Below are 12,663 nucleotides of genomic sequence, written 5' to 3'. Positions count from 1 at the left end.
TATAGTCTAGTAAAGAAAACAGGAGGTAAGACACGTCATGACCCTCTCATGGAGATGCACATGCAAAACAACAGCAGGCCAGCAGCACTTGAGGAGCTGTCCAGTGGTATGACCAAGGACTTAGTACTGTCGTAGAATGAATGTCATTTGGTCTCTTTCTGATAGAGGTGTATAACTGGTACCCAGTTTTATATTTCTTCACCTATTCCGGTAGATTTCATTGTTATATCCGTTGACACTAGATAGACCAATTATGTTTAGTTTTCCTATAATGTGTTGTATCTTTTGATCATTGCTCATGTTTCGTATTATTGTTTCGCGTTACTTGTGATGCCTATACTGCGGCCCGCTGTGTCTGATTTGTGTATAATTTTAGTTACTTTGGGGCCTCAGCCCTCAAGCCCTGCTCTGGTTATAAATGCGCTTAAATTTGTAAGAAAGTACAGTCGCAAGATAATTTTGGAACAAAAGTTTTTCATATCTTCTTTTGTTAACTTTCTTTAGCTTGTAATTTGCCTATGGATTTCTTCAGTAAAGGGAACTATATAGGTTATAAGCAGAATTTGTGAAAATTCTTACAAAGTTACTGCATCCACATAACATTGAATAATCAACCGAATCTTGATTCTGGATGTATTTGGTACTGTATCAAGATCTAGAGCTGCAACAGCTGGTTCCTTTTATTTTTAAACAAGTTCTAATTATTCTACCACTAATCAATAACACATCAGTACATCATTGATAAAACATACAAAAAGAAAGAATAATACTCTGACTAAAGTGAAAAAGAGGTAAGACAGGTCAAGGTTTTCTCTGTTAATAATTTACAATTTCCAACTAAAGAAACAGTCTATAATTCATCAACTGCAGTGCGGAAAAGAAAATCCTCACCCTCCAACTCGTCCTGAAATAGATTTATTGATGGCTTCTCGGTTGGTTTATTTTGATTGTTCTCATAGTCCAAGGACCTCTTTCCCTGGTGATCAGAAAAAAAAAATCATAATCAGCATAACTTACTAGGAATTAAAGATTCAACATAGTCTGAGGACCTTTTTCCTCTGACAGGGTATGATAAATCATATGGCAAAGAATAAGAATGATCATAAAATTGTGCCACGCTTGCCTACAGTGAAGCAACTTTTTTTTGTGAAAATTGGGTGGCCACCTATTAGGTTTTCACCCATCCAAACTTCAACATTAGATATTAACCCAAAAAACCTCTCAGTTCTTTTGATATTTTTCCATCAAAACATTGATCGTTTTGATAGTTCCCTGTAAGGCTAAAACCTGGTAAAATTCAATAAACTTGGAATTTATCTTTTGTTAAAAGTCCTTACATAAAGCAGGAAGAATTGATATATATGGTTGGAATATTATCATGCTAGTTTAGATCAGAACAGAAAGAAGTCCTAACAGAGATAGTCAATTAAAAAAAAATTGTGTAATTACAACTGGATGTCTAGATAATCCCATAAAGAAACCCAAAATAGATAGTTGGACATTTTGATAAAGAAATTGCACAAAAGCTAGACAAACCTTCTTGAGAATGTAAAAGAAGTAATGAAAGCCATCTCCGAATTTGTTGTATTCCACTGACCAAGTAAAATTTGGGGCATCGAAAAATTTCCGGCGGAAGTGTGGCTGAGATGATACATGCCACGCATTAATAAAAAAAATATCATAAAAAAGATAAGAAGAACAAAAAATTAAAGCAAGCTTCACCTGGCCAAAGGAGATGGAAATGTACACTCCATCTTGTTTCAAAACCTTATGAATGCCTTCAAGCATCTTCATAACTTTGCTTACATTTGCAGGATTAGGGTTCCAGGGATCGCCACTATCCACAAACAACACGTCCTTCAAAACAGCAACCACTTTATTCATCAGGTAAGTAAAATTGCCTTTATTTTGTCATCAGAACAATAACCATTAAATAAGTAAAATATTTTTTTTCCTTGGAAGCCCAAACATGCCAGGCATCAAAACACAAGAGTTCAAACCAAACAAAATTTGGAAACTTAAATTATCTCCGAAAAATTGAGAAGTTAAGAAGAAAAAGATCAAAGTGCATACCATGGTTCCTTTCTCGATTACAAGGTCAAAAGTTTCAGGCTCGAATGGCAAGTCAAGCATGTCAGCCACTAAAACCTTGATTCCTACCAAAAATAATCAGTATATAATTTATTTTCTGTTTAGTATTATATAAAGTAAAATGCCTCAGACTCCAAAATTACAGCACTCTAATTATGTAGCAGGATCAGGTGGCATTTGAGCGGGCCATAATTTATCCAATCATGGTTTTAAGTTGGAGTATTCTCGTCCAGTACCAGTATTTAGTTTCTGCAGTCAAACTCTTTAATTTTTGCTAATGGCAGGCTAACATGGCTACTACACCTCTTGGTAGTTGGTACAACATTTACAGCTGAACTAACTGGTACTGTGCAAAGTATTTAGCATCTTAAATATCAGCAGTGAGGATAAATTACCAGAAATGCCCTTGTCAGAAAGGCGCTTCTTCATTCTCTCAACAGCTGCTGATGCAAGATCAATGCAGGTGATGTCAGCAACCCCTTCTTGCCTGAGCTCTTCACCGAGGCGGGAGTTCCCGCATCCCAACTCCAGTACCTATTATAAATAATAATATTATTGCAGGTGATGTGTAGGTGCGAGGAGAGAGAGAGAGAGAGAGAGAGAGAGAGAGAGTACGGACAGAAAGAGAAGGTTTTGGAGAGAGAAGAGGAACAAGGAGGTGGCGAAAGTGAGAGTAATCCTTGAGCCATTCATAGTGCTCCTCTGACGAGAATCTGTCTTCCCTGAAAGGAAAGGAAAGGAAAGGAAAGGAAAGGACTCAACTAGTCAATACAACATAACAATAACATGCAGGGACGGACCATAAAAGAGAGAGTTACCACTTACCAGTAGGTGGGGTCCAGATAGCCGGACACCGTACGAGGGGCGACATCCATGGCGGCGGAGCCTTGCCTAACCTAACCTAACCTAACCTAACCTAACCTCACCACACATCGCCATTTCAAACAAAACTTTAAGACTAGTTTACTAGGTTACATCGTTACAACATTTCTAATTATTTTTTTTTACAATTGAAGAATTTAAATGTGGTATAATATTAATATGAGCTGCGCTAATATGTTTTATAAAGGTACGGGTTATGTGTCATTAGGGGTCACCAAAAAATTCCTACTTCGTAATTCGATTTGAGTTTGATTTGATTCTCGTTCAATTCGAAATTAGTTCGTTCGGAAACAAATCAAAACAATTATGTTCGAATCTTATTCAAATCAAATTCAAACTGGATATAATTCGTTCAAAATTGATTCGCAAACTATTTAGGTTCGAATCTCAAATAATACAACTAATGGATTGAACCATTAATATTTAATAATGCAGGAACCAAACTTATATCACAGCTCAAAATCGTTAATGTAGTGATAACTTATGATAAAAAAATGTTTCAGTAGCGTAACAAATTAACAATGGAATAAGTTTCATTTGACTAGGTCCATGCCGTGATTTTAATCAATCCAGCAGCGTAAAAGGTAAAGAAATTTTGAACTAGCCCATAATCCATTAGTGTGAATTCATGAAAGATAAAAGGAAACCGTAAGAATTTTGTTCTGCAAGAAGAAAATTAATGCATAAACTACCGGTATAACTAGGACTACCAAAAAAAATTGTAGTTCGTAATTCAATTGACTTCGATTTGAAAAATGTGTAGTTCGCAATTAATTCGATTCGAAACAAATCAAACCTAGATCGATTCGAATCTTATTCAAACTCAAAATCAAACTGGGTTAAGTTCGATTTGGTTTGATTCGTTGCCACCCCTAGGTTATCATGTGTTTTACGTCACTTCGCATTTTTTTTAAAGTTTAATTGTTTAAAAATATGAGGTTCGACATAATTTTCATATAAAAAAGTATTAGAAAACTAAATTTTATATTTTTTTTTAAATTTGCTTACTAATTTATATATAGATAAAATATTGTTGTTTTTATTCTCCGATTTTTTTTTTATAAAAAACTACGATTTAGACCTATATAAAATAAATTTGAGTTTTTTTTTTATCTATAACACACAAAAATACGAAATCCAAACATAACATCAATTTTTAAAACCTCATATTATAATATAGTATGATTGAGCTCAAATCGCTGACATTGTCAGCGACTAGATTTTGAATGGAAAATAAAGGGTTTTCATCAGATTGTTGTTTAGTGTGTTGTTGGAGAAAAAAAAAAAATTTGGATCTGAACTATTTATCTCAATTGAAACTTTAGATACGTATCATTTATATTGCTATTTTTCTAACATATTCAAATTATAAAGTACTCCATCTAATTTTTAAAAGCATTTTTGGAAATTTTTAAAATATAAAAAGCTCTAAAAGTATTTTATGGATGGAGTACCTCGACATATAACTTAAACCAAAAGTTTGAACCAAGATCAATAGCTCGAATTCAAACATCTTTTTTTAGCAACACACCAAGCAATAATATCATGAAAATGATAGCCACAAAAAATCCCACCTAATAAATATTTGGATGGGTCATTGATCTCGTTTCAAATTTTAGATCAGAATAATTTTTTACTGTTCTTTTAGTATATTCAAATTCTAAAATAATTCATTTATTTTTCTACATTTTTTAATTTAAATATTTTATTTTTCTTGGAGGGGCGCCCATTATTTTCCAATTGAATTTCTACCGCTGGTAAGCCAACCATATTATAATTTAGGATTTTGGGAATCTGATATTATATTTGGATTCCGTGTGTGTTTTATATTAATATCATACATGAAAAAGACCAGAAAAAAAAAGATAAAAGTGGATTTCCATTGCCGGGATTTGAACCCGGGTCGTCTGGGTGAAAGCCAGATATCCTAACCGGACTAGACGACAATGGAATTGTTAATACTTAATCTCCTCTTTTAATCACTATCGAAATAAAGCCATTTCCGTTGGTGGTGACCATACCCATACAGGCCATACTCAGTCCATTTCTGTGTGGACATCAAATTTAAAATTAAAATCTCTTGCAAATTAACACACCGTAAACTTAAACTTACTAAAATAGGTACAACAACAGTATATATGATACTTCTCTTCCCCCCCCCCCCCCAAAAAAAAAAAACAATACTGTAATTAATTGTTTCATATCACAAAATAATTTTGCAATAACAAATATGGACAGTACCAGTACCACAGGCACAGCTAACCTGACGTGACGTGCTATTAATTAATAATTATTCCTCTTGCTTTAGCAAAACCTTCTCGCTGCTGAAACTTCCAGTATCGTAGGAACTGTACCAGCTTGTTGACATACCGGACATTCTTGTCAAATGTTGCACCACCTCTGCCATGCTTGGACGATTGGATGCTTCCATTTCTATGCACCTTTTTATCAATGCAATCAGTAACACTGCAGAATCAACTGAAAAATTAGCCTCCATTAATGGGTCAACAAACCCTTTAACATTCTCTTCCAAAATTTCTTCCTTCACCATTTCATGAAATTCGTCAAAGATGATGCCGTTCTCTTTCCCTGTAAAAATTTCTAAAAGCACAATGCCTAATGCATACACATCAATTTTAGGTGAAACCAATCCATGCTCGAGGTATTCTGGTGCCAGATACCCCTGCATACCAGCTATGTGCTGTGTCATTGTAAACTCCCCTTCTCTCCCTTTAGCAGGTCTCGCATTGGTCAAATTTGAAATTTTCCCTCTGAGATTGGAATCCAAGAGAATACCATCAGTACGGATATCCATGTGCACATAGGCAGGATCAGTGAAAGAATGTAGGTAGTTAAGCCCATTTGCAACATCTACTGAAATTTGTAGCCTCTGCCCCCAATTCAAAACTCTGGAGCCATCTTTGTCCCAGATCCAATCACTCAGAGACCCGTTTTCAGCATACTCATAAACCAAATACCAATAACCTTCGTTGAAAGATATGCCACTGAGCCGAATCAAGTTAAAATGGTTGATTTGTTTAAGCATGTCTATCTCCATTGACATGTCTCGGTCAAATCTTTTGACCACAGCTAAATCCCCTTGGAAAGTACCTCGGTACACTGAGCCTCTAATTTGGTTCTCCAAACTAAAGTTGTTAGTAGCCAATTGCAACTCTTGGAATGCATAAATTTTCAGGAAAGATCCTATGCCTGAAATACCCTTCAAAATGTCTAATGGGATATCATTCTTTTTAATTGGTTTGGATTCAATATTACTGGATACAACTTCATCCTTACTTTTCTTCGACCTTCTTTTCTTTAAAAGAACAAAAACTAACACCATAACCATGAGAAAAACAAATGCTGCAACTGCAATTCCAGAATACACACCTGTGTGATTTGACTTTTTCTTGTTAGGTGAAGGAGAAGCTGGTGGTGGGGGTGGCGGTGGTGTGAGCACGGAAATTTGGGTAAAATTAGGTTTGGTCTTAAGGGGTATGAGTAATGTTGTAAAAAAATTTATCGTTTTACTAAGAGATAATTCATTTGCATCTGCAATGCTGTCAGCATCTACACCAAATGTTTGTGCTATCGAGGAAAAATTGTCACCAGAATTGACAAGGTATGTGAGCAAATATCTTATGCCAGAGTTAAACTGCTGAGTTGTCGGACATGCACATCTTAGTGGGACCGTTAAGTTTTCCCCTACTTGTAACTGTGAACTTGCATTGGGTAGATTCTGGTTTATAATTGCTTGACATGTCGAGAGTGCCTGACAGTTAGATTTCAGAACTTAGAAAATCAGGAATAATAAAAGAAAAAGGTTAAAATAAACTTCTTATAGGCTATAGCTAATCAATTAAATTTGAAATTCATATATTCTACTACTAAGCGTTGAATAAGTTATTGATTAATTGATCGCTTTATCTTAGTTTTTTATTGCTGCAAGTGTAAAATTAAACAATTCCCTTATGCTCAATCACAGATTTTCTTTCTATGTAATAAAATCTAAAGCATCAGGTAAACCAATTACAGAAAAAAAAAAATATATATATATATATATATATATATATATATATGTATAATTACCTGGAACGTGTTGTTTGCTATGATGAAAGCGGTGTCGCCAGATTGAACGGAGTAAGTTGCATTAAATTGATAATAGGTGTTGGAACAAGAACAATCGACAGGTATAACCAGCATAGAGTTGGAATTGAGAGTCGACTGAGAGAGAAGAGACTCGTCTACGTTAAGGAGCGAAGATATGGAGGCTGCGGTGTTGTATGGTGAGGTGGGGTGGAAAGTGAGATAGGAGTTGCAGGAAGTGGAGTTGCCGTTGCAAAAGTAGCCCAAGAGGGAGGAGGAGTTGTAAGAATTAGAGCAGTCGGTGGTGTGGAGGCCTTCGTACGGCTGCTGGGAGGAAACCAAAGGGAGAATTAGAATTAGAATTAGGAAGAAGAAGGAGGAGGCTGGACATTGGAGTGGCATTTCTGAAATATTAGTTTAAGACTTTATGTTGTGTCTGTTGATGGTGGGAGTCTGGGAGGGGATCGAGGGAGTATACTTATTTAATGGGAGCGACAAAGTTGACTGCCGATTGCGAGTTCAACTTTCTGTTTCTCTGTGCTACCAAAAGTCAGCGTTCAACGATAAGGAAAATACAAGTGAGGTTCTAGCTTTGACTTCTAAGATATTCATCACTGATCAAGGTGTTATGGGAGATTGATGGTGGGAGCCTGGGATCCTGCGAGGGGAGGGATAGTAGTATTTAATGGGAGCGAGAAAGTTGACTGGCGATTGCGAGTTCAACTTTGATTAAGGAAAATACAAGTGTTTGCTTCCAAAAGTCAGCGTTCAACGATAAGGAAAATACAAGTGAGGTTCTAACTTTGACTTCTAAGATATTCATCACTGATCAAGGTGTTATGTGAGATGGTGTCTAAAAGTAAAAATCAATCTGGATTAAATATTATCGACTTAAAGAGACTTAATCAAGTTTTATTTTTATTGATCAAGTGGTGGATTTGACTTCATCATTCCAATATTATTGAAAAATGGATGTCAATCGTATTGGCTAAATATGACTTTTCTAGATTTTCTTCCACTTGTTCACATTTTTGGAAGGAGATCCTTAAAAGAGCACCGTTAAAGGTAGTTTTCCTATAAAATTGAGAAATGACTCCATTATTCAGTTTTGGTATGATCGATACATACACTTACTAGTTTATTTTCTAATTTATATAACATTTCAGCTGATCCTGATTTGTTGGTTATTGAAGCTTTTTCACGTGGTTCTTTACATATTTCTTTTAATAGACAACTAACTGGTATGTTATTTCATGATTGGAATGCTTTATCATCTTTATTGATTGACTGCCAACCTAATTCTAGTTTACCTGATTCTTTATTATGGAGATGGTTCTCTAAAGGGACATTCTTTGTGCACTCTTATTATCTCTGGCTCGAATATGGTGGTATGGTAAATAATGAATTTATTTCAATCTGATTCTCCAAAATCCCCCTCAAGATTAAAATTTTCCTTTACCTTCTTAAAATAAACAAAATTTTGACTAAGGAAAATCTCATATCTCGATGGTGGACTGGTGATACTTCTTGCTCTTTTTGTGGTGCTTTTGAATCCACTGACCATCTTTTTGTTCATTGCCCTTTTACTATTTAAATTTGGAAATGGATTGCAGCTCACAATAATTTTATTTTTGATGGTTACTCAATGGACGATGTATGGTTTCTTAATGTTGCTATTCCTATAAAAAAAAAAACAAGCCAGCAGTAGAGCTTGTCACAGGTGCTGTACTTTGGTGTATTTGGCTTGAACGTAATAAAATTTGCTTTCAAAATCATTATTTGCCAACTTTGCAGGTGGTTGGTTCTAAGATAATCTCTTTATCATCTTTTTAGTGTAAAACTCTTAATGATGGTTTTATGTTGCACTTATCTTTAATATTACCTTTCCATACTCGGAGGTGGATTCTCAAGACCGAGATTTGGCACTAATTTCAGAAATACAGGATCTAGAAGATACAATTCCTATGCGTGGAATAGAGTTCCTCAGTAGCTGATACCTCTCTACTTGGCTTTTTGAGATTAGTACCAGTATTGGTTCTTTGTCATCTTTAGTTTTAGTGTTAGAATGTATTTTCCTTTCTTGTTAGTATTTGGAGCATGGCTAGTTTGCCTTTATGGGAGCATTTTGTTTCACTGATGCTTGTTTTTGTTACTGGAATGATTCCAGTTTTTGTTACTGGAATGATTCCAGTTTTTGTTACTGGAATGATTACAGTTTTTGTTACTGGAATGATTCCAGTTTTTGTAACTGTGATAGTTTCATATTTTTTGGAGCTTACTACAGCAAGACAATATGATTTCTAATAAAATCGATCGGAAAATTCCACTTTTAAAAAGAAAAAAAAAAAAGATATTCATCACTGAACTATCCCTGTTATGTACCGGCCCGATCTTCTATCTTTTGATTTTAAGAGTTGGAACCTTGTGACCACTTCCTCATGTAATCGTTTTAATAGAGATAATATATATATATATATATATATATATATATATATATATATATATATATATATATATATATATATATATAGAGATGGGCTATGGTGCATTGCAATGCATAGGCCATATTGTGCATTGGATCATAAATCACCGATTCAAAGTCCAAATGACCGATCCAAACCGTTCATCTTGTTCTCCATATTAATATGTGCTTGGAGACCAAATTTTACATTTTTTGGAATTTTTTTACTATTTATTAAGCCACTTTGAAAATCGCTGATCCAACGGTGACTGTTTGGAACAGTAAAATCAGAAGCCACCGTTGGATCAGCGATTTTCAAAGTGGCTTAATAAATAGTAAAAAAATTCCAAAAAATGTAAAATTTGGTCTCCAAGCACATATTAATATGGAGAACAAGATGAACGGTTTGGATCGGTCATTTGGACTTTGAATCGGTGATTTATTGTCCAATGCACACCATGGCCTATGCATTGCAATGCACCATAGCCCATCTCTATATATATATATATATATATATATATATATATATATATATATATATTAAATATATAGTTAGTTATTTTTACCAAACAAGATAATTGCCGATTTTTTTTAAAATACCCACTCAAAAAAATATTTTATTAAAAATACCCAAACCGCGGATTTTTTCCGCGCTCCGGAATTTTTATTCCGGGCCGCGTAAAAAATTCGCGCCCCGAAAAAAAAAAATTAATTTTTTTTTCCGAGCGCGGATATTTTCCGCGGGCCGAATTTTTTTTTTTTTTTTTTAGAGTTTGGAGTTAGGAAAATAATGTTTTTTTGGAAATTTTTTGTCCAACTTTGCACCCCTTATTAACATATCAAAACACCTTCAAAAAGCATGAAAATTTACCGACATGCATTCTTGACTTCATAGAATAAGACTGTGAAGTTTCATACAAAATCTCAAAACAGATCGTGAGATATCGGCTCTCAAAAATTGCCCGAACTGCTGAGAGTGCTTCTGAGCCCAACTTTGCACCTCTGGTTAACATATCAAAGCACCTTCAAAATATATGAAAATTTACCGACTTGCATTTTTGACTTCATAGAACAAGACTGTGAAGTTTCATATAAAATATTAAAACAGATCGTGAGATATCGGCTCTCAAAAATTGTCCGAACTGCTGAAGGAGTGCTTCTTAGCCCAACTTTGCACCTCTGGTTAACATATCAAAGCACCTTCAAAAATTATAAAAATTTACCAACAAGTATTCTTGATTTCATAGAACAATATTGTGAAGTTTCATACAAAATCTCAAAACAGACCGTGAGATATCGGCTCTCAAAAATTGCCTGAATTGCTGAAGGAGTGCTTCATGATTGAAGGTGTTTTGATATGTTAATCAGAGATGCAAATTTGGGTTCAGAAGCACTCATTCAGAGAGAGTTCAGTTTTGTTATGTTTGAGTTTTGACTTGTTATGTTCAATTTTATTATCTTCTTAGTATATGTTTTATTATGTTTCAGTTTTCAGTTTTGTTATGTTTCATTATCTCATGGTCTATTTTGAGATTTTGTATGAAACTTCACAGTCTTGTTCTATGAAATCAAGAATACATGTCGGTAAATTTTCATGATTTTTGAAGGTGCTTTGATATGTTAACCAAAGGTGCAAAGTTGGGCTCAGAAGCACTCCTTCAGCAGTTCGGGCAATTTTTGAGAGCCGATATCTCACGATCTGTTTTGATATTTTATATGAAACTTCACAGTCTTGTTCTATGAAGTCAAAAATGCAGGTCGGTAAATTTTCATATATTTTGAAGGTGCTTTGATATATTAACCAGAGGTGCAAAGTTGGGCTCAGAAGCACTCCTTCAGCAGTTCGGGCAATTTTTAAGAGCCGATATCTCACGATCTGTTTTGAGATTTTGTATGAAACTTCACAGTCTTATTCTATGAAGTCAAGAATGCATGTCGGTAAATTTTCATGATTTTTGAAGGTGTTTTGATATGTTAATCAGGGGTGCAAAGTTGGACAAAAAATTTCCAAAAAAAAATTATTTTCGTAACTCCAAACTCTAAAAAAAAAAAAAAAAAAAAATCCAGCTCGCGGAAAATATCCGCGCTCGGAAAAAAAAAATTAATTTTTTTTTTTCGGGACGCGAATTTTTTCCGCGGCCCGGAATAAAAATTCCGGAGCGCGGAAAAAATCCGCGGTTTGGGTATTTTTAAAAATTTTGCTGAAACCTGGTTATTTTTAATAAAATATTTTTTTGAGAGGGTATTTTTAAAAAAATCGGAGATAATTGTCTTTAACATATGTTCATTTAGTTAGCTACTTGTTGCAAAAATATTATATTTATAAATACTTAACCAGTCATTTTTTACATTTAGTAATTTTTTATGTGATCAAATTTCTCAAAACATTACTGGTGATCATAAAAGGTCATCCTGATTAGTTTTTTTTTTTTTTTTTTTTTTGATGGTTGAAGGCAAGAAACCAACAACATATATATTGATCAAAAAAGTTTTAGTTACAAGGACTTAATAGTTATATTATCTCACTCTCTATCTATATGTACAATTGTTAGATAATGTAAAACTAAGCCCCTTCCCCTCTATGTAGAAGGCTCCTATCTAGCCGTTCCTTCACCAGTTTTCAATTTTCAGGGCGGTGTCGTTTATCAGTCGGCGAACCACTTTTCTGTTGATTGGAGAATAATCTCCTGTTTCTCTCTCTCCAGAGAGCCCATGTGCTGATGTGCCTGCCGCTCAGATTACACTCCACTTTGCACGGTCATTTGTTGCCATTGACCTTCCGGTGAAAATCCATAAACGACAAATGTCATTCCTCCCATCTTGCACTATATTGTATTGTGCCATCAAAACCTTGCCAAAATCTGCTAGCATAGGTACAGACTGACATGATGTGATTCTTTGTTTCAGTTACGTCCGCCTGACATAAATGACATCCTGTTTGTACAGTGCATCCTATCTATAGTAGGTCATCCTGATTAGTTATCATCACATTTTCACACAATCATCATAACACGTTTTAAAAAAATATAAAAATATGTAAGTGTTAAAGAAAAGGGTAAATTTCGCTGGAGGTCACTAAACTTTGTTATTTGTCACGAATTGGTCACTCAACTTTGATTTGTCTCTTTTGAGTCACTCAACTT

At 34.6% G+C, this 12,663-nt stretch overlaps 2 protein-coding genes and 1 non-coding gene across 3 annotated transcripts; all 3 read right to left on the bottom strand.

Moving 5' to 3' along the window:
• Positions 1-656: 656 nt before the first annotated feature.
• On the bottom strand, positions 657-3,031 carry LOC144566817 (S-adenosyl-L-methionine-dependent methyltransferases superfamily protein). The gene is made up of 8 exons (XM_078316848.1): positions 3,018-3,031; positions 2,917-2,987; positions 2,711-2,813; positions 2,487-2,625; positions 2,074-2,156; positions 1,723-1,857; positions 1,537-1,641; positions 657-976 (listed from the first exon to the last, which is right to left on the bottom strand). The coding sequence occupies exons 2-8, from the start codon at positions 2,964-2,966 to the stop codon at positions 851-853; spliced, it is 741 nt and encodes a 246-aa protein (XP_078172974.1). The 5' UTR covers positions 2,967-2,987; positions 3,018-3,031; the 3' UTR covers positions 657-850.
• A 1,819-nt stretch (positions 3,032-4,850) lies between these two features.
• Positions 4,851-4,924, bottom strand: TRNAE-UUC (transfer RNA glutamic acid (anticodon UUC)). The gene has a single exon. It is a non-coding gene; the product is annotated as a tRNA-Glu (tRNA).
• Positions 4,925-5,053: 129 nt separating this feature from the next.
• On the bottom strand, positions 5,054-7,487 carry LOC144566867 (lysM domain receptor-like kinase 4). Its single transcript, XM_078316903.1, has 2 exons — positions 7,063-7,487; positions 5,054-6,745 (listed from the first exon to the last, which is right to left on the bottom strand). Exons 1-2 carry the CDS (start codon positions 7,459-7,461, stop codon positions 5,264-5,266), a joined length of 1,881 nt encoding a protein of 626 aa, XP_078173029.1. The 5' UTR covers positions 7,462-7,487; the 3' UTR covers positions 5,054-5,263.
• Between the last annotated feature and the right edge of the window lie 5,176 nt (positions 7,488-12,663).

Source organism: Carex rostrata, chromosome 15 (assembly GCF_964058835.1).
Source record: "Carex rostrata chromosome 15, lpCarRost1.2, whole genome shotgun sequence".
Classification (NCBI taxonomy): Eukaryota; Viridiplantae; Streptophyta; class Magnoliopsida; order Poales; family Cyperaceae; genus Carex; species Carex rostrata.
Note: the sequence above shows the minus strand (reverse complement) of the source record. Positions and strands in the feature narration are given on the sequence as shown.